Source organism: Prionailurus viverrinus, chromosome B3 (assembly GCF_022837055.1).
Source record: "Prionailurus viverrinus isolate Anna chromosome B3, UM_Priviv_1.0, whole genome shotgun sequence".
In the NCBI taxonomy this organism is placed as follows: domain Eukaryota; kingdom Metazoa; phylum Chordata; class Mammalia; order Carnivora; family Felidae; genus Prionailurus; species Prionailurus viverrinus.
Genome location: NC_062566.1, coordinates 93,172,418 through 93,196,636, shown reverse-complemented (window position 1 = coordinate 93,196,636; position 24,219 = coordinate 93,172,418). Strand labels below are relative to the sequence as shown.

The 24,219-nt window shown below is 39.9% G+C and overlaps 2 protein-coding genes across 3 annotated transcripts; one reads left to right on the top strand and one right to left on the bottom strand.

Moving 5' to 3' along the window:
* Positions 1 to 950: 950 nt before the first annotated feature.
* Positions 951 to 10,862, bottom strand: LRR1 (leucine rich repeat protein 1). Of its 2 annotated transcripts, XM_047863947.1 has the most exons (4): positions 10,258 to 10,861; positions 6,524 to 6,622; positions 3,140 to 3,861; positions 951 to 1,382 (listed from the first exon to the last, which is right to left on the bottom strand). In XM_047863947.1, exons 1-4 carry the CDS (start codon positions 10,558 to 10,560, stop codon positions 1,142 to 1,144), a joined length of 1,365 nt encoding a protein of 454 aa, XP_047719903.1. In that variant the 5' UTR covers positions 10,561 to 10,861; the 3' UTR covers positions 951 to 1,141. The 2 variants fall into 2 exon arrangements, with proteins under 2 accessions (XP_047719903.1, XP_047719904.1); XM_047863948.1 differs by lacking the exon at positions 6,524 to 6,622 and having other exon boundaries at positions 10,258 to 10,862.
* Positions 10,863 to 18,845: 7,983 nt separating this feature from the next.
* On the top strand, positions 18,846 to 20,632 carry RPS29 (ribosomal protein S29). Its single transcript, XM_047863951.1, has 3 exons — positions 18,846 to 19,005; positions 19,240 to 19,339; positions 20,553 to 20,632. Exons 1-3 carry the CDS (start codon positions 18,944 to 18,946, stop codon positions 20,559 to 20,561), a joined length of 171 nt encoding a protein of 56 aa, XP_047719907.1. The 5' UTR covers positions 18,846 to 18,943; the 3' UTR covers positions 20,562 to 20,632.
* Positions 20,633 to 24,219: the final 3,587 nt, after the last annotated feature.

Below are 24,219 nucleotides of genomic sequence, written 5' to 3'. Positions count from 1 at the left end.
CGAGCCCCGCGTCAGGCTCTGGACTGATGGCTCGGAGCCTGGAGCCTGTTTCCGATTCTGTGTCTCCCTCTCTCTCTGCCCCTCCCCCGTTCATGCTCTGTCTCTCTCTGTCCCAAAAATAAATTTAAAAAAAAGTTGAAAAAAAAAATTAAAAAAAAAAAATTCTGATCATAGTTCAGCTGGTGTATCGCCACCACTTTTTAAAGTAAAAACTTGAAAATATTGGGGCACCTGGGTGGCTCAGTCGGTTAAGCATCTGACTAGGGCTCAGGTCCTAATCTCACGGTTTATGGGTTCGAGCCCTGCATCTGTGCTGACAGCTCAGATCCTGGACCCTGCTTTGGATTCTGTGTCTCCCTCTCTCTCTGCTCCTCCCCCACTTATGCTCTGTCTCTCTCTCTCTCTCTCTCAAAAATAAACAAACATTAAAAAAAATTTTTTTTTAACTTGAAAATATTAACTAAAATAATAATCAGAAAACGAACAACCCTCAAATATAGGATGTAATCAGTAAAAAGCAATTTTATGTTCTTCCTACCCAACCCTAAAATCCTGTTCCAACTCTAAAAGTTACAAAAGTCACAACAAAGATTATGTGATTAACATTATAAAACTTATAAAAGCTGAAGCCTGCTTATCCCAAAGCAACTCCAACTTTATGCTTGGTGAATATAGAATTCCAGATGTAGAATAATATACCTGAAAAACAAAGTTTCACAGCAAACAAGTTTTCACTAAAACTTAGACTCTATTAGTCCTCCAACATATATTTTCTGTATACAGAAAGTCAATTTCTTTAATTGAAATTCAAGAAGGAAACTGGTAAGAAAATTCTATGACCAGAGTGATAGGGATCAATATCTGTTTAACATTAAAAGATAGCCCTACAACCCATTCTGGAAACACTAGGCTGACATCAACACAAGTGAAATAAACTGAAAAAAGTCTACTTTCACAGTAAAATTATAGGTTTTAATGAAATTAAGGTTTTACAGTCAAATAATTGAAAATGTTAGAGTAACACATTCCTGCCCTCAAGTATACAAAAAGCTTCCCTTTCTCTAATTTGATACTATTAAACCATAAATGAATCCCAAGGTAATCTGTAACTAAATGGAATTTGTTTTTGTGTTATCACCAGTTACTTTAACATATCACAGGAATTTACGTAACAGGCTAGAGAACAGAAGTAAGAGATAATAGGTGCTTCAGTACCACCCATATTATCCACTAAGACCACAGTGTGAGCAACAGAGTGTAGATTCATGGTAGTAGTTCCCTGAATAAAACAGCTTAGACAGAATCTTCCACAGACACAGGTTTTAGCAGTATCCAAATCTTGGCAAAGATGAAAAGGAATGCTATGAGAGCCATATGGAATCCTATTAGAAAAAAAAAAAAGTTGAAAAAATATTTAGCATGTTACTAGATTCAGAACTTCATGCATTGGGTCATGAATTACAGGATACTGAATTATAACCATGGAAAAATAAGATTACTCTATTAAGTGACTCAGTATATTGTTCTTTCTTCCAAACTGTTAAGAATGGGGAAAACACCATATGGCATATTATAAACCTAAGAGTATCTATACTACTCCATAAAGTATCTTTTAGCACTGTCACCTAATACCATAACCCATGGAATAGTATGAAGAAATCTACATTGTATTATCAGTATAACATGATCATTTAAAGCTACAGCTCTAGTATACAATTCTCAATGGCAATGGGAGAATTACTGAGTTCTATCTGTGAAGAAACATTTATTTAAATAAATCCATATACTCTCCTAGGCATCAACTGTTTAAAAGGGAATTTTAAACTGTGAAACAGATTTAAAACATATATTGTTTCAGGTATTTTTACTTTACTGGTTGAGCAAGTGCTGACCTCACCTTGCTTAAATCACTTACTTGCTATTAAAATCAAGTCAAACTCAAAAACCCGAAAAAGTCAAACCCTTTTACCCTCATCTCCGAGACAGTGTTTTGCCTGCCCATTGCCCAACTCCTGACTCAACCATGCCCCAAGTCACTTTGTCTGTCTTCCAGTCTTTTCTTTGTTCTCTAGTCCCTAGCCTAGGCTGGCACATAATAGGTGTTCATATTTTTTCAACAAATAAATAAAACCTACTCTATAATTTAAACTGGAGTTCAAAACCCTATCAGGAAAAGTCTGAAAAGATACATATCAAATAAAAAAGTTTGCATTTCATAGGGATTTGGGACTGGTCTTGTTGGCAATTCATTTTTTTTCACATGTACCAGTTTGTTCCTTCTATAAATAACAATTTTTTAAAAAACTAAGAAGTGTCTACCACATGTGTATATTAACCTGTTTCAAGCTACTAGTTATACCCTAAGGAAAGAGGTAATAGTGTAATACTGTTAAGAACTGTATTTTCTATCTAACATAAATTCCCACATATTTTTCTAATAGACCGTAAGTTTATGTTTGTAACCAGTAGTGAAGACAAGTTACCAAAGGCTAGATAATAGGCATTATTCTCATAGCTTTGGGTCTGTATCCTTTTTATAACAACTGGGCTGAAAACACTTGATAAATACAAGTGACGGGATAGATAGAAAGAAGTAAAGGGGCGCCTGGGTGGCTCAGTCGGTTAAGTGCTCGACTTTGGCTCAGGTCATGATCTCACGGTTCATGGGTTCGAGCCCCATGTCAGGCTCTGTCTGTGCTGACAACTCAAGAGCCTCCAGCCTGTTTCAGATCCTGTGTCTCCTTCTCTCTCTGCCCCTCCTCCAGTCACACTCTGTCTGTCTCAAAAATAAATAAACATTAAAAAAAAAATTAATGCCAGATAATAAATCCTATAACCAAAAAGTCAAGCAATGAAAGGGGGTGGAGATAAAACTTTAGATAGGGCGGTGAGGAAAGGCCTTTCTGGGTGTCACTTGGGAAAAGAACTAAATGAAGTGAGAAATTGAGCTATGGAACTTTCTGGAAGAAAGGCATTCCAAGTAGAGGCAAGGAGCAGCAAGAAGGCCACTGGAGCAAGATGTCAAACTGTGCACAGCACTGTAAACTATGTTAAAGCCTAGGACTATTACAATGAGGATGATGAGAATACCAGACTCTTATCAGAGGTACTGCATTTTATGACTATTAAAAAGTCTTACCTATTATATAACATGGCTCGTGCAGAGGATTCCAATAAAGTTAATGGCGTTTGCAGCATTATAACTGGAAGGGCTTTTGGTTGTTCAAAAGTATTTCCAAAAAGATCCAAGTACTCAAGGGATAAATTTTGAAATTCACTAGGCAAAAATGGAAGCTTATTTCGAGCGGCTGACAAAAAACGCAGGTTTGTCAATTGTCCCATCTTGAAAGGAAATCGAATCAATTCATTATCATCAAGTTTTAAATCTGTAAGTTCTCGGAGCTGACAAAACTGCACAGGGAGCGCCTTAATTTTGTTCTTGCTGAGATCCAAACTCCGAAGTGACTTCTGGAGTGTAGACTGACACAAAGCTACACTAAATGATTCCAAGTGATTGTCACTCAAGTTAAGTTCTTGAAGATGGATGAGGTCTCCAATTGTAGCTGGAAGCTTTTTTATATGGTTGTGACTCAAGTCTAATTTCCTAAGGTTTTTTAAGCAAAGCATACGCATATCAACTCGGACAAGCCCACAGTAAGAAGTCTGAAGATGTTCCAGAGAATATGGGAAGTTCTTGCTTAGAGGATAGTCCTTTTTGGATGTGATAACCATTTTAGTTTTAAATTTTTCAAATTCTGAAGTCTTCACTGGTGTGAAGGTTGAAAGTGGTACCTCAATATTACAACCTCTGTGAGCGAGTCTCACAGCTGACAGGAAACTCTTTAAGCTGCTTGAATTGGCCTGAATAAATAAAAATAAGTTGTACAATTATAAATTCCATTTTAGATAATACATGCATGCTAATTTACCCTATAACAAATTCTATAAAGTTATACATGCAAATGATGAACTCATTTCTTGAAAATGGCTGTAAAAATAAATTTTTTACTATTTTGATAAATTTCAATATAGACACAAAAAAATCTGAAAGTTTTTGAAAAAATATGTTGAGAGACATACTCTAAATTTAAACCATTCAAAGGGGAATCAAAAGAGTATAAAATAAGACAAGAATACATGAAAAGATTCCACTTAAGACTTGGGTTTATCATGAACTGAGGCAAATCTCCAGTGCCTCTGACATAGATTGAGATGGTGCTGTGCACTGCAAAATACCCAAGGCTGCCATTCACAAAGACTTGGAATTATGAAAAGCAATGGTCCTCTCAAAAGCAGGGCCAAATGGCACTGTAAGAAGTGCTGGAAAACATCAAGAGCAAGACAGATTGCTTCCATCTGGACAGAAAAATCACTATTAAAGTGGTATGGGAACTAAGTTCTCAACAGAAATATCTAATGCTTGCAGGACATTTCAGAAGTTTCCTAAAGTTTACATGTGAAGGACTGGTAACTTGCAGCAAGTTTGAGGAATAGTACGTGATCCTATTTAGTTGGAATGTGGGAGCTTTGTAGAGGTGTAAAAGACTAGAAATGCAGTGTGGAGATGGTATAGATGAACCTGATACCATGATGAGGAGGATGGAATGATCAGGCTGTGGAAATCTTTTAAGAACTTGGAACAGGAGAATTACATGAGAAAAGCTAAATATTATTTCAGCAGCAATATACACAGTGAAGTAGTGTGAGTGAAGTCTGGAGACCTGGGTCAAGTAGGTCTGGTACAGGGTACCAGCTTAAAGATTTGGGAGTTTATATAAATAAAGACTGAGTTACGAGAATGGAAAGCAGGTATGGTAAAGAATAGGCAGAAGATTAGAATAAAGCCTTTAATTGGGGATAGAAAAAAAAGATGCTAGAGATAGGAGACAAAGGAGTGGCTAAGAAAACCAAGAGTAAACCAGGATGGTGTCCTGCCAGATGCCAAGAAAGGAAAGTTTTATTAAGGGAGTGGTCATCAGTGTCGAAATCTACAGACCTCAAAATAATGGCAATGTGATTGAAAAAAAGGAAGGAGACCAGTGATCTCTGAGACAGTTTTGATAAACCACTGAAAACAAAGGTCAAAAGACAGTATATGGAGGCAATGGATTTAACCTTGTCTTTGGGAAATTCGTCTATTCTATTTTGATTGGTTAGACCTCAGCTTTTTTTAGGTAGAAGGAAAAGTTAGTAGGAGAAGCTGAATATCAAGAGAAAATGAAAAACTATAAGAACAGGAGGAAGTAGAACAAAATGTTTCCATTCAATACAAATACCTTAAATAGTCATTAAACTCTATTGTTTACAAACCACTTTGCTTTGGATTAAGGATAATGAAAGGCTGAATAAGACATTGCTTCTACTCTCTGTGAGGGGGTGGGGAGAGGAAAAGGGGATAGGGCACAGTAAAGTTTTATTTTAATGGTTTAAGTATTTTTAAAAATTATAATAAAATACCCCCAGAATGGAGGGGCCTGAATGGCTTAGTCAGTTGTGCGTCTGACTGGCTCAGGTCACAGTCTCATGGTTTTGAGTTCGAGCCCCACCTCATGCTCTGCACTGACAGCAAAGAGCCTGCTTCAGATTGTTTGTCTCTCTCAAAATAAATAAACATTAAAAAAAAAATACCCCTCAAATGGTTCTAATTGCATTTTTTTTTTTTTTACACCAAATTTGATCTGTAATGGGTGACTTTGCTGGCAAATGTAGCCGTGTGCCACTGGCTTTATAGAATTCTATTCTAGGAACACCCTAAGGGTCCATCTGGAGCACGGAAGTAAGCCATTTTCCTTCCTCCTAATCCTGTCGCCTTAGCAGGCTGACTCTACACTGTTAGAGCCATGCCAGCATACCAGAGAAACTGTGTATGTGTCTGGTGAGTTTTTGAATTCCACCACAGACCTGCCACGGCTTCTTCAAACACACCTGCCAAGTGTACATCCCTATTCAGTTGTCTGGGATATTAAGGATCCTCAAATAGTCTCTTCTTTAAAGGAAATACAGGGGCGCCTGGGTGGCGCAGTCGGTTAAGCGTCCGACTTCAGCCAGGTCACGATCTCGCGGTCCGTGAGTTCGAGCCCCGCGTCAGGCTCTGGGCTGATGGCTCGGAGCCTGGAGCCTGTTTCCGATTCTTGTCTCCCTCTCTCTCTGCCCCTCCCCCGTTCATGCTCTATCTCTCTCTGTCCCAAAAATAAAAAAAAAAAAAAAAAAAAAAAAAAAAAAAAAAAAGGAAATACAGCCAACCAACCTAATTGCTATGTTTTTTAAACAATCTTTTAAGTTTATTTTCATTTATTATTTATACATATTTACATTTATTTATTTAGAGAGAGATAGAGAGCAATTAGGGGAGGGACAGAGAGAGAGGGAGACAGAATCCCAAGTAGCCTCTTCACTTTCAGCACAGAGCCCAATCAGGGGCTCAAACTCACAAACCATGAGATCAAGACTGAACCGAAATCAAGAGTCAGATGCTTAACTGAGCTGCCCAGTTGCCCCTTTAATCGTGTTTGTAATACCATACCTTACTTAAACAGATATCCACAGGAGGCTCCTTTAACCGAACAGTAGCTTTCCCCTCATCCATAAATTTGGTGAAGAATTGCTCAATGTTCTCCTTTAGCTGCTTAAAACCAAAGAGAAAAAAGGACAAAATCTGGTATTGTTATTCAGTAATATTTATTACAATTAGAATATGCCAGTCACTTTCCCAGGCTTTTACTCCTTAAGTCTGCATGTTTTGTTGTTTTAAGTTTTAGTTTTTATTTGTGGGCTTTTTTAGCATTTGGGTAGCTACATTTCTTATCCAGCTTCTGGTAGATATTGCTGTTAGATCAGTCCAGTAACTCTTTCCTGTGACTCCCATTTGGGAGAATACTCCTCTTCTCCCATTCTAACTATGTGGCTGTAGAAGTTGTCAATAGTAGTTACTTGCCTTCTTAACTTCAGTCCATTAGTCTTAGGTGGACACACCTCCCACAAGACTATAAACGCCATGAAAGCAGGAATCATGTCTCCTTTGTTCACTATTGTATCCACGGAGCTACAACAGTGACTGACACATAATAGGTGCTCAAAAATTTTTAATGACTGATGTTTCTGTTTTAGACTTCAACAATAATGTATTGAGAAGCCACTCTGTACCATGTACTATGATAGGAGGCTTGAAACAATAGTTTTGAATAAGACCAACATAGTAATTATGTTTATAAAGTTGTCAGTCTAATGAGAGACAATTATTAAGTAGGTAGTTACAAGCATAACAAATATTAAGATAAGGGAAGTATAGGGGCGCCTGGGTGGCGCAGTCGGTTAAGCGTCCGACTTCAGCCAGGTCATGATCTCGCGGTCCGTGAGTTCGAGCCCCGTGTCAGGCTCTGGGCTGATGGCTCAGAGCCTGGAGCCTGTTTCCGATTCTGTGTCTCCCTCTCTCTCTGCCCCTACCCCATTCATGCTCTGTCTCTCTCTGTCCCAAAAATAAATAAATGTTGAAAAAAAAAACTTTTTTTTAATATTTAAAAAAAAAAAAAAAGATAAAGGAAGTATAGACTGCTCTAAGATCTTATGTACCAAAGGAATATGAAAGTGACCTTAAAGATGAGAACTGAAGGATTAGGAGATGTCGGGCAAATGAAGATAGTGGGAGAAGAGAGAGAGAGTAGCATACCAATAAGGAAAAATGTGTGCAAAGCCTTCAAGGCAAGAGGGCTTGGCAGCTCCAAGGAGGTGAAAGAAGTATGGCTGAAGGATCCAGGAAAAAGAGGCAGGTGAGTCAGGAAAGGCAAACAGGGATTGCATGGTGAAAGATTTTGCAGACCATGTCAAGAATTTTGGATTTTAGTCTGAAAATGATATCTACTGAGTGACTTGAAGCTGGGAACATAGTTACACCTACATAAAAAAAAAAAAAAAATCTTTATTTACTTTGAGAGAGAGGGGTGGGGGGAAATCCCAAGCTGGCTCTGTGCTATCAGCTTGGTGGGGGTTGGTCTCACAAACCATGAGATCATACTCTGAGCCAAAATCAAGAGTTGGATGCTTAACCTACTGGGCCACCCAGGCATCCTAGATCTGGGATTTAGGAAGTTCCCTTTAACCACAGTTTAAGAATGAACTTTGGGAGAGGGGAGAATGGGATGAGGTTGGTAGAGACATAGGGATATCTTTTAAGAGACCTAGCCAGACAAGGGATTCTGGTGGTTTCTACTGCAGCTGGGATGGATGGAGGTATGAAAATCTGAAAGGATCCTAGGAAGTAGAATTGTAAGGATTCAATAATATATTACATGTGGGGATGCATCTTTTAAGAGACTAGCCAGACAAGGGATTCTGGTGGTTTAGACTGCAGCTGGGATGGAAGGAGGTATGAAAATCTGAAAGGGTCCTAGGAGGTAGAATTTTAAGGATTCAAAAATATATTACATGGGAATGCAAAAACCTTAAGGTTTCTGGATAGAGCAGAATATTTAATGAGTTGCAGAACATAAACCTTAAGGTTTCTGGATAGAGCAGAATATTTAATGAGTTGCAGAACATGATCAGAAAAGTAGGTTTCGGGGTGGCAAAGAAAATTAACTTTTAGATATTTTGAGTTTGAAATGCTACAACACATCCAAGTGAAGATTTCCAGCTAAGATTCAAGTTGCAAGTTAAGGGAGAGGACTAGCTAAAGATACAGATTGGCAAATCACAGTGAGATAGGCAGCAGCTGAATCATGGGGCAGAAAAGTTGGTATAAGAAAGATCCCCAAGGTACTTCCCACAGTTAGCACTAATACCTAGTCTTCGAGGCCCAGGACCAACACCACTTTAATTCATCCAAGAAATGTTTATTGGGCACCTACTATGTCCCAAACCCTGTGGCACCACCTCTTCTACAAAACTTTCTCAAGCCCCTATAATCAGAATTCATTTGTTTTTTGATTCTGCTCTACTTCTACCTTTATTATAGCACTTACATAGTCCACCTTGTAATGTAAGCACTGGTTTCTATTCCCTTTCTAGTGTTGGAAGGACAGTGACCAAATCAAGTCTTCAACTCACTATTCACAATAAAATTCTGATTAGGGTTACCACCTGCAATTATTAATGCAGAAGTTTTAAGGGCGATCATTACAGACTTAAAATAGAACCTGAACTGACCATGAAAGAGGGTTTGGGGAAGACAATGGAAGAAAAAAAAAGGGAGACCCAATTCTTGCTATGAGCTTGTTTGTCACCTTACAGTTTTCTAACCTATAGAATTAGAATGTTGGGTGATTGCTAAAGTCCTTTCAAGTTGAAAATTTTATAGGAGTTGATTCCACGAAGTGGGGAAATTACACTTTCAACTGCTTATATCAAATGTTAAGTGTCTCTGAATGAGATGGTAATGCCCCCTTTCCTCAACCTTTGAGTATACACTGTGGAATACAACACTAAGGGAAATAATCCTAGAAACTGTATAAAGCCCAGTGAAGAGTCAGATACAAGGGTGGGAGATGAGTTGCCCCCTCGACTTTATTTACAGTAGACACAAGGGTATTCCAGTCATTCTGACAAAATAACATAGTACCTGGTGAAATGAGGGAAAAAGGATTTTATAAGACCTGTGCTTTGGAAATTCTATTTCAACTTTCAACAGCTTCTAGAGTTTACTACTGCTAGACAGATGAGAAAAAGCCCTGGTCTTAGAAAATCAAGTCTTAGGAAATAAAACATTTGAAGGAAGGAAGGAAAAGGAAAGGAAAAGAAAGATGCAGTGAGCAATAACATTAGTATAAATATCAAGATGCAACCCAAAGCACTACTGCTTTACTACTGTACTAATCTGGTCCAGCGATCCTGGATACTATCCTTCATCACTTAAAGCCTTAAAAAAAAAAAAAAAAAAAAGCTAGCGAATATACCATGGGAGAAAATAATTTATTGAACAAAAGTGCAATTATTTTACTGTTCCCCCAAAGTGGATTGCTATTCCATTTAAAGTTTAGTTTCATGCAGGCCAAATTTCCAGAGGCTTTAAGACAGCAGGGATGCCACCTACTGCTAAACAGAAACGCTGTCAATTTGAAACCAAAGGAACGGGAAAGAAAAATAAGGAGAAGATGCGCTCTCAAAAGCTTTCCTCTTTTGGGTCCACAGGGAGACGCCCAGGACTGGGGGTGGTGATGGGGCGCTGGTACCCCACAGACAGGCTCCAGCCTCTGGAACGCGCGAGGCTCGAAGGGGAAGAGCTCGGGGCTGACTCCCGAGGCAGGGTCTGTTCGGTCCACGCACCTCATAGCGGGTCCCGCGCTTGTCCCTCAGGGTGCAGATGACCAGGCAGGTAGGGAGCGGGCCGCCTCGCTCGCCTCCAGCCCGAGGCCGCGGCCGACTCCCGGGCGTCTGCTGACAGAGGCTCAACACTGCCCGGATGCCCTTGCCCCGGTTCCTCATTCCCAAAGCCGGCAAGTGCCGACTGACTACCTCGACCTCGCAGTGCAGCTTCATTTTGAGCCAGCCGCGGCAAGAGCTCCACAACTCGGCTTTGAAAGTGCCCCCTTCCCGCCGCGCAGCGCCGCCGCCGGGGTCCTCGAGCATGCGGGCTGTCCCCGGATATGCCTGCCTGCTCGGAGTGCCAACAGCTCGGGTTTTCTCAGTACAGTGGCTCTATGGGTCTGCGGGGAGGACGGCCTCCCCTTTCACTTGCAGGGCCGAGTCCTCACTGTGGTTGCGGGTCGGTGGAGCGCGGATACCGGCCCCTTGAGGACTTGGCTCGCATCTCCCGAGCCGGCGACTGGCGAGGCCGCAACGTCCTTTCCCGGGAACGCTTGCGGCTGGAGGCACAGGTGGTTATTGTTGGGGGCGGAGCTCTGTTTTCCGCGGTTCAACTTAACGCGTTTCCTGCACCTGTTGGGTCGCTAAACCGGTATTCCTGTGTTAAAGGGAAAGTCCGCTTACTTATATAGCTTCGGAACTGGGGAGTTGCCCAATGCCAGCCGGGGCCAGCATGTCCCGGTGCTGATGGGCTGGTGTTTGTTTTGGTTTGGGTGGCTCCCCCCCCCCCCCCCGGAGGCAACACCTGCCACGTCAGAACGGAATTTGATAGGACAATATTTGACTTGGCAATTTCTGTTGAACAGGTTCCCGCTTTGAAACCGCTATTAGGTTGGATAGAGTGACTGGTTTAACATCTGACACTGGGAGAGACTATCCAGACCCTATAAGCACCTCCGGCTCTACATTTCTTGGTGGAGGGAGGCGCCCGGGGCGCACATCTTATTTAAGGAGGCGCTCTCAAAAATGGCGTGTGCTTCCCTGAGAGCACAGTCCTTTCTCCTTAAATTTTGTGCCCTCGACGCCTCTCTCGCCTCATCCTAATCCCAGGCTTTTATCAAACATTTCATTTTGTTTGAGCGGTACTTTTGTAAATGTGAAATGGCTTACAGAAATACCGATTTTTCAATTCAATTATGACAATATAATGATTTATCCTTAATTGGGTGTGAGTCCCTGTTTACAAGGTGTTGAACCTGAAGTGTTATCTGTTGATTCTCATTCTGAAAAACGTAACTGGTTCCTAAAAATTAGTAATGAATAAAACATTACGTTTCTTTTTTTTTTCTATTTAGTATTTTTGAATGGAGAGCATGAAAACACGGCTCCTCATTTAGCAACAGTTAATCATGTGGCCAGTGAAAACATACAATAAGCCAAACACACCTTAGAGTTTTCAAAGACAGACTTCAAGAATTACCCACTTTTGTTCTTTGAGTGAATAATAATATAGAAGAAAATAATAAAATGCCAGCCTAAAGCATTACACATACGATAAATATACTCAACTTCCAAGAACAGTTGGGAGGTGGGGAAATCTTACATGTATAAACCAATGTAATTTTGATTAGAATAGAAATGTACAAAAAACAAGACTACAACAACAAAGCCTCAACCCTCTATTTGGTGTTACCTGGGTTGTTGAAACACGGATTCAGTGAATTCAGTAAATGTTAAATAATCTAAATATATGAAAGTTACTTAACAGTTCCAAGGTGATTTCAGAATAGGACAATGGTTTGTATTGCCAAAAACGTATCTTCCTAATTGCCAGATTCTCAAATATGGCGTGTGCTTCCCTAAATATTTAAATAAGATTATCTTATTAAATAAGATTACATAAAATAATAGTGGCTTGAAAGTAAAATAAACATATATCAGTTTTTGGGATCTTAACTCCCACCTCCACCTCCCCCCAACATCTTCACCTTAGTTCCCTCATTTTTAATAGCTGAAATACTTGGATCTGGTGTTTATTTTGGTCTTTTTGGACTGTTTACCAAGCAAAATATTCTTTAGGGGTGCCTGGCCGGCTCAGTTCGTGGAGCGAGTGACTCTTGATCTCAGCGTTGTAAGTTTGAACTCTATGTTGGGTGTAGAGATTACTTAAAGTCTTAAAAAAAAATAGAAAAGATTCTTTGATTACCCATCCACACTTCTGTCTTTACCACCATACAAATAGAATCTGCCTGTTGACCTCCTCTACCTTTAATTAGCTCAAGCTAGTTTGAATTGCAGACTGACTGAACATGGAAATACAAGGCATTTTAAAGTGGGCTACAGTTTTTGACAAAAGGAATCAGAGAAATAACATCTAGATCGATTTTCTTCTGTGAAATTGATTCCTTTTCTGCCTGGCCTACATACTACACTCATTCTCTCCTTTTTGTTTTGTTCATACTAATTAACCCTATTAATCTTTCAAAACCCTGTTCAGTTTCCACTGGCTGTCTCTAACATCTTGCTCTCCTTTTTTGGAGTCTGAAAATTCAATTGCACTTAAACTTACGTTTCATTTCTTTTATTTCACTGAGTTTCCAGTGCATAACAAGCATTCAACAGTTAATTAATTGAATCTCAGACTTTCCCCTTCATTTGTACCCGTAGTAAACTTTACTCCCTTAGGTTTATGGCTCATTTAGGTTCAAACTGGTAAATCATAGTCGTATCATACTATTAAACAGTGAGGTCACCATCTGTGGACAGTGTAGACTTGGCTGTCCTGGCACATTGGGACCAGATCTTCGAGTTGGTTTTTTAACCATAAACTTCAACTAAATTAAATAAAGCTAAATAGTTAACAAATATACACTTAAGCATTAGACCTGTATAGTGCTACCTTGTCCCTGTTGATGCTCTGTAATTACATCTTATAAGTTGTGTTTCCACTATGATTTCCTAATTACTATCCATTTTTCCCTTGTTAGTGGTACCATGTCAGTTGAAAGCTGCATTACTTCCCTCCAGAGATATTCCTAAACTTACCAGGTCTTCTGTCTTCAAAATGTATTCCTTTATTTAATATTTATGGTGTTCTTGCTGTATGCCAGTACCTATGTTAGATGTTTAGAAGGCAGAGATGATTTTACAGTGTTTAGGAGAGACAAGCAAACCAACAATTGTACCACAATTGGATACATGTAAGACATTAGAGGAGTATAAAGTAGCCAAATGATGAAAAGAATTTGTTTGCTAAACCAAGGCCTTTGAACTTTAGCCTGAAGGTTCTGGGAAACTTGAACATTTTCAACAGGGGATAAAATTCACACCGTTTAGAAAAGGTTACTGTGGTCACTAAAGAGATTACTTAGGAGGTAGAGCAAGCCTAGAGGCAGGGATCAGTTGAAAGGCTAATGAAATAATCCACCATCTACACTACTGCCAAATTAAATTATTTTAGGGGGTCTCCTATCACAGAATCCTAAACTTTTACAGCTGAGACATACTTTACACATATTCTAATTCAATTCTCTTATTTTACATAAAAGGAATAGAGGCTGAAAAGAGTAAAGGGATTTGCTCACTACCTCTAGAGTGTTAGTGCTAGGACTTGTCGCCTATCCTGTACTTAATTCTCCCCGCAAACCTTCATGGATTTCCACTCTTTGCAATTTAATTAAGTACAGTTCTGCAAAGGCTTGTTTCTTGTTCCCTTTGGAATCTAGTCCCTATTACTTAGCTGGACAAATCTCCCCAGGGCAGTTTCTGTGGTTTTCAGTTCCTGCTTAGCACCAGCTCTTTGGGATTCCTGGAAGCTCAACTCAGCATTTTGGAATACATGATATTTTATCTAGCACTTTTGGGTGTTCAGTTCAAGAAGAATCTTAGATTATCTTGTCCAAAATATTGCTATATGATTACTTATTTAATGCCTATCCTCACCTCTAGACTACAAGCTCCTTGGGTTCTGAGTCATTACTGTTACATGCAAGACCTAGCATAGTGTTCACATATAGTAAGTACTCAGTGCATATTTGTAGAAAGAATGAATATGTAAATGAATATATGCTATTCACTTATTCATGTAACAAATATTTATGAGAGCTGGCATTGTGCTAAAATAGAGCAAGCTCACAGACTAATGTGCATTCAATTACCATTGTTTGTGTTGGAGAAAGGAAGTAGCCATTTGCAAGGGAAGGAAGCTTGCAATAATAAATTTTAGGTGGATCCAAGACTTAAACACTGAAAATGTAAAAGTGCTACATGAAAACACAGAAGTTTTTTAGAATTTTGACACTACCTAAAAAAGTAATGTAACAAGATGACAAATTAAAACAGTTTTTTTAATGTTTATTTATTTTTGAGAGACAGAGACAGAGCGTGAAAGGGAGAGGGGCAGAGAGAGGGAGACACAGAATCTGAAACAGGCTTCACGTCTGAGCTGTCAGCACAGAGCCCGACGTGGGCTTTCACAAACCACGAGATCATGACCTCAGCCGAAGTCAGACACTCAACTGACTGAGCCACCCACATAACCCCAAGTTGACAAATTTTAATACATAAAATGTAAATGTTCTGCATGGAAGGATATACCAGAAACAAAGTAATTACTAAGAATCTGGGGTTATGGTCAATATAAAATAACTTTGCAACTAATACAAAGGTCAAAGTGCTCATTTTCTTCTGCATAAGCTTTACTAATATATAAACTACAGATCAGCAATACTTTAAGAAAGTGGCCTGTGGGCTCAAAGGAGAAATTCCCAAATACACATGGCTGGCTTATAAACATAGGAAAACATGCTCTGCCTCATCAAAATTCAGACTGAAGCAATACTTACCATTTTTAGGCTAGCAGAAGGACAAACATAAAGAAGTTTGCTAATACACATTGTAGGAAGATTGTGGGGAAACAGGTAGAGGTATTCCTTGTTAATATTGAGGGTTAAGTTCCAGAGCACTGACATAAAGCAAATACCACAATAAAGAGAGTCAAAGGAATTTGTTGGTTTCCCAGTGCATATAAAAGTCATGTTTACACTATCCTGTAGTCTATTAAGTGTGCAATGGCATTATGTCCAAAAAATGTACATAATTAAAAAAATACTTTATAGCAAAGAAAAACTGCTACCCATCACCTGAGCTTTCAGTGAGTTGTAATCTTTTTGCTTTTGGAAGTTCCTTTTTAAAAAAATTTCTTTTTTTACATTTATTTATTTTTGACAGACAGAGCACAATTGGGGGAGGGGCAGAGAGAGAAGGAGACACAGACTCCAAAGCAGGCTCCAAGTTGTCAGCACAGAGCCTGATGCAGGGCTCAAACCCACAAACTGTGAGATCATAACCCAAGCCAAGGTCAGGCACTTAACAGACTGAGCCACTCAGGGACACTTGCTTTTGGAAGTTTTTACCTCAGTGTTGGTGGTTGCTGACTGATCAGGATGGTTGGTGGCTGCTAAAGGTTGGGGTGACTGTGGCAATTTTTTAAAATAAGACCACAGTGAAATCTACCACATCATTTGATTCTTTTTTTCATGAAAAATTTCTCTGTGGCATGTGATACCGTTTGATAGAGTCTTACTCACGGTAGAACTTCTTCCAAAACTGGAGTCAATCCTCTCAAACCCTCCTGCTGCTTTATTAACTTAGGTTATATAACATTCTAAATCCTTTGTTGTCATTTACACAATCTTCACAGTATCGTTTAAAAATTTTTTTAAATTTAAATTTTGCTTAACATATAGTGCAATATTGGTTTAAGTGACTCATCATTTACATACAACACCCAGTGCTCATCAAAAGTGCCCTCCTTAATATCCAACACATATCTAGCCCATCTCCCGCCCACCTCCCTCCATCAATCTATAGTTTGTTTTCTATCATTAAGAGTCTCTTGTGGTTTATTTCCCTCTCTTCTCTACCCCCTCCCTTTGCCATATATTCTCTTGTTTTGTTTCTTCACAGCATTTCTAATAGGAGTAGATTCCATCCTAAGGAACCACTTTCTTTGCTCATCTATAAGAAGCAATTCCTCATCTCTTCAAGTTTTCTCATGAGACTGCAGCAATTCAGTCCCATATTCAGGCTCCACTTCTGATTCTAGCTCTCTTGTTATTTCAAGCACATCTGCAGTAACATCCTCCACTCATGTCTTGGACCCTCAAAATCATCCATGAAGGTTGGAATCAACTTCTTCCAAACTCCTGTTCATGTTGGTATTTTGACCTCTTCCCATAAATCACAAATGTTCTTAATGGCATCTAGAATGGCGAATCTTTCCAAGAGGTTTCAATTCACTTTCCCCAGATCCAATAGAGGAATCATTATGTATGGTAGCCATACCTTACAAAATGGATTTCTTAAATAAAATGACTTGAAATTTGGAATGATTCCTTGATCCACGGGCTGCAGGATGAATGCTGTGTTATCAGCCATGAAAACAACTATTAATCTCATTGTACATCTCCATCAGAGCTCTTGGATGAACAGGGGCATTGTCAATGAGCAGTCATGTTTTGAAAGGAATCCTTTTTTCTAAGCAGAGGTCTCAATTGTGGGCTTAAAATATTCAGTAAGCCATGTTATAAATTGTTGTGCTGTCATACAGGCTTTGTCATGCCATTTGTAGAGCTCAGGCAGGGTAGATTTAGCATAATTCTTGTGGGCTCTATGATTTTTGGAGTGGCCAGTGAGCACCGGCTTCAACATTAAGAACTACTTGAATATCAAGATAGTATAGCAGACTGTTCAAGTGTAACTAATTGTTTCTTGCTTATTTATCCTTTCCTTTTTGCTTTTAAATGAGTTCACACTTCTTTAGGCCCAAAGGATTCTATACCAAAGTGTTGAATATTTATGGAATTGATCTCTGAAGCATTTTAATCATTTAAAAATTATGTAGACCAGCTAGGAAATGTCTGGGAAAGCTATAGTTGGGGCAATGTTTGATTAATTTTCGAGAAGCCCGTGATTTTGGAAACTACACATCAGTGATTGATATAAACTCTAGGAAAATCATAGAAGTTTGACATTGGGCCCTTTTCAATCAGGCTTTATGACAAAATACCTTTTCTATGTTACCTATCACTAGGTTTTTTGTGCATCCTCAACTCCAGTTACACAAGGTTGTTCACCTTCCCCAACTCCATTCTTTGGCTCAAACTCTTCTTCTCACTAGGCATTCCCTTCCATCTAGTGCTGCCTGTATAAATCCCACTCTTCAAGGCTTACATCAAAGGCCTCTTAAATATACCTCAAGCTAGAATTAATTTCTCTCTTCTTTGCTCCTCTTGTACACCACAAGCATACCCACCATTGGATACAGAAAGTTCTGCTTACTTAGTTGTACACAGGTCACTGAGTCACACCATCTGAAAATGTAAGGAAGGGCTCTTTGAGATCATCCTGTTTTCCTCCCTACATCTGCAAGTTTTAAGGGCAGGAATCAAGTCACATCTGGTTTTTAAATTTTGGATTTGTCTCTTCCTTCATCATGTACCAAAGTACCTAATTTAATGGTTGGGAGGGGTGCCCTACCAGAATCTTGACATACCATGCCTTGGAGAAGCATTGTATTTTTCACTTTCAGTATAAAAGTTCATGTGTAAAATGTTGTCAGATTATTTCACCCTGTGGTACATTTTATAAATCAAAGCTTTCAGAGCCATATACAGTTAAGTTTTATCTAGAGACATTATAAATGTCCCTGTGGAATTTAGACATCTTCCAGCAGATTTTCAGAGGGCATTTTTTTTTTTTTTTGTAGTTGTAACCAAATCATCTGGTCAAAGTAACATACATTGTGCATTTACTTCTCACTTTAAATTTAACTACATTTAAATATCAAACACACCAAGCCTTTCATCATTTTTCTGAGCTGGTGTAGATGTGTCCATTAAAAAACTAGGGTGTGTCAATTAAAAAATAACAAATCGCTTTGAAAACGTATTCTGTCCAACAAAACAGAAACTCCTACTGTTGACTCTTAATTATTACAGCTGACTTTAAGTTATTTTATTAATTTGTCCCAGCAGGTGTCAGTGCTGAGTTGAGGCAAATATCGTGTTTCCAAGGGTAAAATTTTAATTTTAGAGATGTAACTGGCTCGGGCGGTGAAAAGATGTTTAGATTATGAAATTGTCCATATTTTTAAGAGTTTAAAATTCATTCCTTAGGGGCCTCAAAAGAGACGGGGTCTCGCTATGTTGCCCAGGCTGGAGTGCAGTGGCTATTCACAGGCGCGATCCCACTACTGATCAGCACGGGAGTTTTGACCTGCTCCGTTTCCGACCTGGGCCGGTTCACCCCTCCTTAGGCAACCTGGTGGTCCCCCGCTCCCGGGAGGTCACCATATTGATGCCGAACTTAGTGCGGACACCCGATCGGCATAGCGCACTACAGCCCAGAACTCCTGGGCTCAAGCGATCCTCCTGCCTCAGCCTCCCGAGTAGCTGGGACTACAGGCGCGCGCCACCGCGCCCGGCGCTCGGAGGCAGAGCAAAATGATACTAGAGGTTGCGGTGCGGTGACGTCATCAGCTGTGCCGGGCTTGGATTGTTTCCAAGACCTTTCTGTTAACAGCGTGGCCGCATAGCATTCGCGTCATTTGTCAGCACTGCATTCTGGGTAAACTGTCTCAAACATTTGAAGAGCGCATGCGTTGGCGAGCTCTTTCCTTTTGCCTCGTTGCGTCCGGGAGAGCAAGATGGGTCACCAGCAGCTCTACTGGAGCCATCCGAGGAAATTTGGCCAGGGTTCTCGTTCTTGGTGAGAAACAGAATGTGATGTTAGGAAGGGTTGCGCTGGCATGTGACGCGGCCAGAACTCTAATGTAGAGGAGCCTGCAGGCGGCGCGTGAGGGCAGAGCGACTCTAGAGCTGTGCCTGCCGCCATTACGGGCCTCTGACGGGTCGGGGAAGACGGGCGGTGCGGGTGGTGGCCCCAGAGTACGGAATCCTTTTATTTTTGTGGCCTCCAGTAGCGCCATCTCTTTTCTTACAGCCGCGTCTGCTCAAACCGGCACGGTCTGATCCGGAAATACGGCCTCAACATGTGCCGCCAGTGTTTCCGTCAATACGCGAAGGATATAGGCTTCATTAAGGTACGCGGCCGCGGATGCCATACTCGTGTTTTGTGAGCGGAGAACGTTCACGTATTTCCTTACAGTGAGCTTGCGATCAACACCGTTTTCCTCTTTGTCTTGGCTGTGAGCCGGGCTTTTTTTGGTGACGGATGACCCTGCTAAAATAGTTGTAGTAGTTAGGTCAATGGGATAGGACCACGTAGACTTTATAAATGGGCTGACTCCGATTGACCAGTGTCTGCCAGTTTTAGGTGCCATGCATTATAGTGGATGAAATTACTTGCTTTTTCAGAAACCACTGAAAGTGGTTTTAGTTCTCTTTCGTTTTAGATCTCTTTAGTCTTACCCAGACATTTTTTTCCAGCAAAATGCATGTGTTGCCTCCTGCCCTGAAATGTTGAATAGTATCATGTACTGGAATGAGCTTGAGGATTGGGGCCAGATAAATTTTGTTAGGATTCAGACAGAAGGCTGCTTTTTAATAGTCCTATGACATTGGTCCAAGGTCATGAAGTTCAGTGTCTGCCTGAGAAAAACGGCAAGGTTGTTGCAAAATTTGTATATGTTTATATGGAGCTGTCTTGATTCTTCGTGCTAGTGTCCCCCTCCCCTCCCATGGGGAAAACTACTTCATTGTCTCTGGGATACGTTAACAGTCATTGGCATTAATGTGTGATCTCTGGCAGGCCCAAAGTATCTTAAGCTTAGACTTTTAATTTTGACCAAAGAGCAAGTATATGCTTGCTGTTACAGTGTGGAAGTTTGTATGTCTTACTTAGTGGGAGGTTGTGAGTGTGTCCCTGATGAGAATGGTCTCAGACCTTGAAGCTAACTTTGTGTCTTCAGTTTCTCAGGTTAAGATTAAATGAGTGTATGAATGCCTCCTACAGTAGTTTCTGGCACACAGTGCCAAAACGTTAGCTGTGTAATTAGTTCCCTACTTAATAACCATCGAGAGGTTTTGGTAAAGATCATTTTATGTATTAGTATTTTCCTAGTGGGAAACTGAGGGAAGAAGTGAGAATACCAATACTGAAGTTTACAGTCTAAAATATGTAATTGTGGTTTGTGGAACGGCTTGTGGGCATTCAGTAAATCCTGCGATCTTGGTAACTAGTTTGGGTGGGTCATATCCAGCTTAAACCTCATTTTTCTAAAATGAGCTGGTGTTTGTGAGAATAAAATAGGATACTTAAACATTTTGAATTAATTTCCTTTTTTTTTTTTTCAGTTGGATTAAGTGAACTTCCTTGAATGGGTCATCCAAGATCACTACCTTAACTGAAGATATCCAAGATAACCTATCTTAATGCCAACTCATTGTACATAAAATAAAAATACTTCAATTATGAGTGTTTTAATGTGAATGGAATGGTCAGTTGATTATAGAAGTCTTTCTAAAGTGTGCTATTTAAAATGCCCTATTTTAAAATGTATCTCAATGTGTTCATCTTCAAAATATGTGGCTTAATTTCCCTCAGTTATGTAAAAGTACCCATGCTGAAATCTGGGAAGAAATGCCAGTGTTGTTTTTACACTTCAGAAAACTTTTTGTTACATAAAGCGGCTTCTATATGTAGGAGCATTCAACATGTAATGTGGGCAACTGTCTCAGAAGTAATTGATTTGCTATAGTGAGCTAGGGCAGTAGAAGTAAAAGTGTTGAAATGTTTTTGAGGAAACCCCCTGTTCTAGGAATTTCCTGGAGGTGGAGAGGTGGCAGTCTTAGCTCTTGGAGTAATTCGTGGATAAAAGTTTGTAAGTTTCTCAAATATTTGTATGTGGAAGGGACCAGTGTTTAAAAGTTCACCGAATGGGTCTTGTGAGCAAAATACTTCAGTGGGGCAAGGGTGGAAGGAGGGAAGCCTGTCTGTTGGAATAGTTTAGGCAAGGATCTTAGCTAGGGCTAGGGTAAAAGGGAGTGTGGTTGAGGTAGTCTACAAACAAATGGCCTCTGAAGAGGAAGATGACAGGATTTGTTGAAGGAATGGATGTGGGGGATACAAAATAAAGAATGATTCCAAGAGCTTTGGCCTGAGCAACTGGAAGGTTATAGTTGCTACTAGGCAAGGACTGAAAAAACAAGTTTGGGGCATGGTAAGTTGAGTGCTTCTTAGATACCCATATGGAGCTCCCAAGGAGGTAGGCATTTATTTGTACACATTCCTCTGGAATCCATGGGACCTTGGGACTGGTAATACAGCTTCTGTTGTCCCCAGAGTGTGAATAATAGCTACTATTTTGGGATCTTTTTTAGTGAAAGATCAATTCCTAAAATCTAGGGAATAAGTGAAGAGGACTGTTCTGGGTTACTCTAGGGACAGGTGGGAAGATGAGTAAACAGACTGAAGGAGAACCTAGATAGATAGTGGCATACCAGAAGACAAGGAGGGAGTGATCAGCTAAGTGCTTCTGATTAACCGGTTAACAGATCATCTCACAGGAGGGGAAATGTGACTAGAAATGAGTGGAAAAAGCATCTTAATTGATTTTCAAAATATGACAACCATGCTGTTGTAGGGGGTCATGGAAGTTGGGGACGACTGAAGCTTAACTTTCATGAGCTTTATAGGAAATCCATCTCTACCCCTAACTTTTGAGGCCTAGAAGTATGAGCTAAACTGCAGTTACTGCAGATCAAATGTCTAGGGAAGAGCCAGATGTTAAACATCAAGGAGGTAGAATATTGGGAGAAGAGCTTGAAGATGTAGGAAAGTTTCTGGTAATGGAATGGAGCTGGTGTTAATGACAGTGGATGAGGACCTGTGTTAGCTGAGCAAATGTAAAAATTTGAGGTGAAGATGAGATAGGCTCCTACATCTAGTGATTTAGGCAAATGAGGTGGTGAGAAGAGTTTGATTATGAGACTCCTGGGTGAACTAAACTCCAGTCTAGTGGGGTGGCGCTGTGTAAATGCTCATGTACTTAGCATTGGCTAAGGGAACATACCCTAGACGTTCCTGGCCATGTGTATGTGGTGGGAGTGAGTGGGAAGGCTTGGTGTGAACAGGTAGTCTGGCTTCTCTGCTAGAGGTTGGATAACTTAACGTTTTAAGATTTAAATGTATGTGCTAGATATGTGAAGTGCTGTGTGCGTGCTATATTTCTCAAGTGTCTGACTACTTTTTCATGCACGTGCCCATTACACAGCTGAGGAAACTGAGGCTTAGGAAAGTAATTTTCCCTAAGTCTCCCCAAGTAAGAAAGGGATGAATTCTGGACTAGAACTTGAGGCTCTTTGATGTCAAAGCTAATTCTGTCAATGCCCACTACATACTCTTCCCCAGAGACCATTACATAAAGGCAGGGACTATTTCCATATTTACCACAGCACGTAATAGGTGCCTTATATATTAATAGTAGGTCTTTAACTGAAGAAATAACCTAGTAAAAGCTCAATAATGTCAATGGCAAAATATAGATCCTATGAGAGAGGTCCAAACCAATGGAGCGTACAGAATGTATTTTTAGGTTTGAGTCCCTTGACTTACTAAATTAGATCTAAATGGGACCTGTCAAAGAACCTATCAAGGATTTTACTTAAATCATTACTGAAACCAGTAAACTGTTTCAGTACATTCAAAGAATTCAAAACATCACTAGTGGGTGTTGAAATAAACTTACAAAAAAATGTGAAACTGGCTTTTTAAATGAGAGGAAGTCAACTACCCATCAAACAATATTAGAACTTGTCTATGGGCAAGTATAATTTATATACAACTTTCAAAGTTGTGGAATAGCTTGAACACAAAGGCTCAGAATCCCTCACTCCAAGACTGTGCTAGACAAAAGCTTTAATTTCCTTGAAAGACACCCAACAAACTTTTGGTCCATGTCAAAATCTTTCACAGTTTTTCTCTACAGATTTTTACCTATAATTGGTAAAATTTTCTTTTTTTTAAAATTTTTTTTTTTTTTCAACGTTTATTTTTTTGGGGACAGAGAGAGACAGAGCATGAACGGGGGAGGGGCAGAGAGAGAGGGAGACACAAAATCGGAAACAGGCTCCAGGCTCCGAGCCATCAGCCCAGAGCCTGACGCGGGGCTCGAACTCACGGACCAAGAGATCGTGACCTGGCTGAAGTCGGACGCTCAACCGACTGCGCCACCCAGGCGCCCCAATTGGTAAAATTTTCAAGTTCATGTTTTGTGCCAGGCTCTGTTCTTAGTGCTTTATTGGAATTAGCTGCTTTAATACAATGTGAGGTATAATCCCTATTTTGCAAATAAGGCAACTGAGGCAAAAAGAATAAATAAATTTACCAAGATAGTATAGTCAGTAAGTGAGGTTCAAACCAAGTAGAGTATCTCCAGAACTGCTCTTCTCATTAAATTGTAAATGTCCCAACAATTATGAAAAGCTTTGGTAAATTTTAGTTTACAAAATAGCCTAGAGAAATAATTTTCAATACAAAGTGGGAAATTATGTGGTACGATTTCAATATGTTAAAAAATGCACAGGAAAAAAGGAAGGAAACATACCAGCATATTAGCAGTGATTGGGTGATGTGATTTGAAGCATTCAGATTTAAGATTTATTTAAGGGGGGAGTATCCAGTCACTACTGCAGTATATAGTGCCCCAGGTACCAATATTGCCAGTGAGGCTCCTGCCCCTTCCCAAACAGTTCATTCTATTTTTAGATTGCTGTGGTGGCAAGTTCTTTCTTAGCTTTGCTATGATTGGTTCCATTGATTTCCACCCATTGATATTAATTCTATGTGGTGCTGTGCAAAACAAGTCTAATCTCTTCTGCAAGAAAAAAAAAGTTCAGCATGGGAGCTCTTATGTTCTCCCAGAATCTTTTTATTTTAGGTTAATTTGTGATTATTTCAACTGTCCCTCATAGGACATGATTTAAGCCATCTCTGGTTTTCTCTGAATTAATTCCACTCCCT